At 51.0% G+C, this 3,792-nt stretch overlaps 1 protein-coding gene across 1 annotated transcript; it reads left to right on the forward strand.

Annotated features, from left to right (window-relative positions):
• The first annotated feature begins 2,940 nt into the window (after window positions 1-2,940).
• Window positions 2,941-3,503, forward strand: GUITHDRAFT_156726 (hypothetical protein). The gene is made up of 4 exons (XM_005817845.1): window positions 2,941-2,988; window positions 3,039-3,140; window positions 3,188-3,235; window positions 3,283-3,503. Exons 1-4 carry the CDS (start codon window positions 2,986-2,988, stop codon window positions 3,406-3,408), a joined length of 279 nt encoding a protein of 92 aa, XP_005817902.1. The 5' UTR covers window positions 2,941-2,985; the 3' UTR covers window positions 3,409-3,503.
• Window positions 3,504-3,792: the final 289 nt, after the last annotated feature.

The following is a 3,792-nucleotide window of genomic DNA, read 5'->3' on the forward strand; positions in this document are numbered from 1 at the left end:
CATGAGCGCAGCAACGGGAGGATCGAACTCGCGCTGACATCCATCACATTGTATCATACCTGCCAGTGTGGCGTCGGACAATGGCAGATCGGCACATCTGAGCATAGATAGGATTTACTATGGTTTTACTGGCAGAAGGTAAAAAGTGCCTCAAGCAAAACAAAGTAGGAACAAGCTAAACCTCCAGGCACACAGCGCACAGCAAGAAGCTGCACAAACACACACAAAACACAAGCCCGAAAAGAACCAGCACTGCTGGCAACCGTCAGCAGGGGTCGAGCATAGCGATGCGGGAAGGCCCTGAGGGGTCTCATTGCGCTGCGGCGCAGGCGGAGGAATTGGCTGCTCATGAGACGAGTCAGCAGCCGGGTCAGGTGGGATCCCAATCCTTAGGCCATCTGCAGCCGGTGCAGGAGCCCTCACACGACGGTAGAGGATCGCTCCAGCATTATGAAGAGGCAATTTTACCTTCTGAGTGTAAACATTTTTCACTTTCGCTCTTGTGTTTTGTGTGTGTTTGTGCAGCTTCTCGCTGTGCGCTGTGTGCATGCAGGTTTCGCTTCAGTCACGGTTCCTGCTTTGTTCTGCTTGTGGAACTTTTTACCTTATGCGAGTAAAACTCTGAGTCAGACCCTACTCTCCGATGCGAATCAAGGCCTTCCCGCATCGTTATGTTCAGATGCTCGACTGCTATCTTCATGGCATGCCGATCTGCCAGTGTCCGACGCAGTGTGACAACCTTACTCGGACGGAGGGCAGTATGGAGGAAATGGCGGAAGTGCCATTGGTCCACCCCGGGTTATATTGGTAGCTCTGCCAACCTGATCATGTGTGGTCGTGTCGGATTTACTGGCAGAAGGGAAAAAGTGCCTCAAGCAAAACAAATTGAAAGCAGGAACAAGCTGATCAAGTGGGTGGAGGTCAACCCTCAGGCTACCTCGACGCCCTCCATGTTGCAGCGTCTACACTGCATCCTGAACGGCTTTTTGCTTGAGGCACTTTTTACCTTCTGCGAGTAGAACTTCATACCAACGGCGTACTACACCTTCCGCTTTATCTGGTACTAGTCTGGCAGACATCATCGCTCAGCGCTCGATGCCCCTCGAGGATGTGGCATTTGGTCGGCACTTCATTCCTGATGATGGACCTGCTGCTGTGGTCTTGGCTCGCACTGCAAACGCGCGGCTACCTACCTCGGACTTTGTCGAGGTAAGACCGAAAGTAACCAGCACTGTGCTGCCAGGCTGCTGGCAACCAGACCCTACACTGCCATCCCACGCGGGAAGCCACGTAGCCGTGACAGCCCGGCGAGAGGACTCGGGGAGCCAGCAACCGTTGAACGAGCACCGTGATACCCGGTACAGCAGGGGACCATGTGGACTGACACATGGTTTTGTTTTTTTTCGTTTAAGTTTTCTGAGGGGATAGTAGCTCGAGTTGAATCAATATGTCAGTCCAATTGAATCAATTCGAAGAAAAAATTCTCAATGACCCGGTGACCGTGAGGGTGCGACGGCGTCACCGTTGGTCACAACTTAGCCTGGCAGGGACCGTACGACCGTCGTACGGTCCTAAGACCGGGTCTACAGGCTATGATCATCATCCGGATGGGGCTCCGGGTACTTCCGGGTCTTGTTTGAGCCGCGTTTGTTGCCGCTGTGTCCCGTACGGCCTATAGACTGACTATGTCACGGAGTCCGATCACGGCAGTGAGCGCCGTTTGAGTCAACCCCCGGCGGATGATGTCCGGCCCGGCCCGCCAGACTCCGATGATGCCGAGTCACTGAGCCACTTGAAAACCGTTGAAAGCCGTTGGATCTGTCGGATTTGTTACGCCGATAAGGGCGTATGATCAAAATCTATTTTAAGAGCCTCTCCACGTCTATTTTTAGATCTCAATCGTTTTAAAAGGTGTTTTTAGCTTACCTTATCTCAAAACCTTGCTAAAATTAGATGGGGGTCGCAACGCCCTTCAAGTCTGGGGGGGGTGGTGTCATCAGTAAGTTGGATGACCCACCCCACCTAAGAACATCTACATGCCGGAATTCTAGGGGGTAGGTTGCTGCAGAACATTCTCTGATGGGGGGTAGGATACTGTGGTATGGGGTATATCCCAATCTTATGCAGTATTGGAGGAGGTGGGGGTGATCAGTGATTGAAAACAGGGGGTGGGGTGATGAAGCGACTATAGAAGAGGCGCAAGGTTTATAAGTCATGCAATTAATATCTGTTTTAGATTTGTACAAGTAAAACTATAAAAGTATGAAATTTAAATATCTGAGAGGGGATAAAACTTGAAACGTTCTTTTTTTAAAACGTTTGAATTTTTGTCACTCGAATTTAGGTACGAATTCTCAGTAAAAATCTCTCACATCTATAAATATACTTTTAACCCATTACGCCATTCAGTTGGCGTGTTTCTTCTCGTACTTCTCCTCGGATTATTGACTAATTGAATATATGTCATTTCCAGGTGTTTGATTCTCTCAAATATTACCTTCAAATTTGTAATTAATGAATCATATTTGGTCACTAAACATCAAATAACTTCGAGGGGGCTGAGGGGGCTGGAGGGATCGCCAACCGGGGGAGGAGTGAGAGGGGTCATAACGTCGAGCGCTCCAGCCGAGGAAACAATCCACCGCCATGGTAAGAGAACGAGGACGACGAGAATGCTGAGAGAGACGAGGGGAGGGGAGGGGAGGGGAGGGGAGGGAGACACGTCAGGAAATGTTGTGTCGATGATTGCGACCTGAGCATGGAATTGTAAAACATGATGAGTAGCAACAAATTTGTTGATTCTGTTAGCTAGTCAGCTACAGCACAGGGCGAAATTTATCGATATGATGGCAGGCAGCTTCTCAGAAATGTTCAGTTGTTTCTGCTAGAAATAATTTCAATAGATTCTGATGTTTGGTCACTCACTTCCTTTCCCTGCAGGAATTTTCTAAGTCCATTGTTTTCTGCCTTGTCGCAGTAGTTGCCATGGTGAGCTCAAGTACCTTCAACGTTGAACCCAGCTGATCAACTTCGAATAGTCTGCCATGGCTGCTGCCTTCGCTCCCACCCCTGCACTCAACGCTCTCCGCCCAGCTCTCCGTGTTCCTGCCTGCTCCTCTCTCCGCATGTCTGCCAATGAGGTGAGAAAAGGGACTGAGGATTGACTGGACTCAAACCTGCTGTTTAGGACGATCAACCCAAGGATCTCTCCAAGGGCAATGACTTCATCTCAATCGTGAGCGATCGACATGCTTGTTCTCACTGTGCTCACGATCATGGCAGATCATCGACTCTGTGAAGCGCCTGTTCAAGAAGTCCGAGGACGACTATCCTCCCGGCGAGGGCCAGGGCTTCACCATGACCCCCAAGACTCCCCAGCGCAACAAGGGAGACTGGGGCGACAAGTGAGCCAGTTATGAGCCACAGAGCCTCGTGTGTGTACAAAGCTCAAGTTTGCTTTCTCATTCATTGACTTGCATGTAAATTGATCATTAACTTGTCTACATCCTCGTGTGTCGACACCTTGTAGGCTCCCTCCCTCACCCTCACCTGGCCGCCACTGTTACCTCCCGTTCTATCCCCCCTCCTCCTCCCGTTCTATCCCTCCTCCTCCTCCTCCCCCTTTCTGATTCCCTCCTCTTCTCCCTCTCACCGGGAAGGTCATGGCGCTCGAGTAAGCCGCCAGCATGGCTCGCATGTACTCCATCACGTCTGCCATCCTCAAGCACTCCCTCCCGAACCTCTGCGACCCCCTGAGAGGCGACGAGCCTCCGCCTCCTTCTCACCTCCGCC

The sequence above is a fragment of the Guillardia theta genome, assembly GCF_000315625.1.
Source record: "Guillardia theta CCMP2712 unplaced genomic scaffold GUITHscaffold_515, whole genome shotgun sequence".
Taxonomy (NCBI): domain Eukaryota; class Cryptophyceae; order Pyrenomonadales; family Geminigeraceae; genus Guillardia; species Guillardia theta.

Bases quoted from the DNA above. Each gene is read 5' to 3' on its own strand.
- GUITHDRAFT_156726 (XM_005817845.1), top strand. The intron at 3,141-3,187 runs GTGAGAAAAGGG...CCTGCTGTTTAG, and splicing joins TCCGCATGTCTGCCAATGAG to GACGATCAACCCAAGGATCT. The intron at 3,236-3,282 runs GTGAGCGATCGA...CGATCATGGCAG, and splicing joins GCAATGACTTCATCTCAATC to ATCATCGACTCTGTGAAGCG.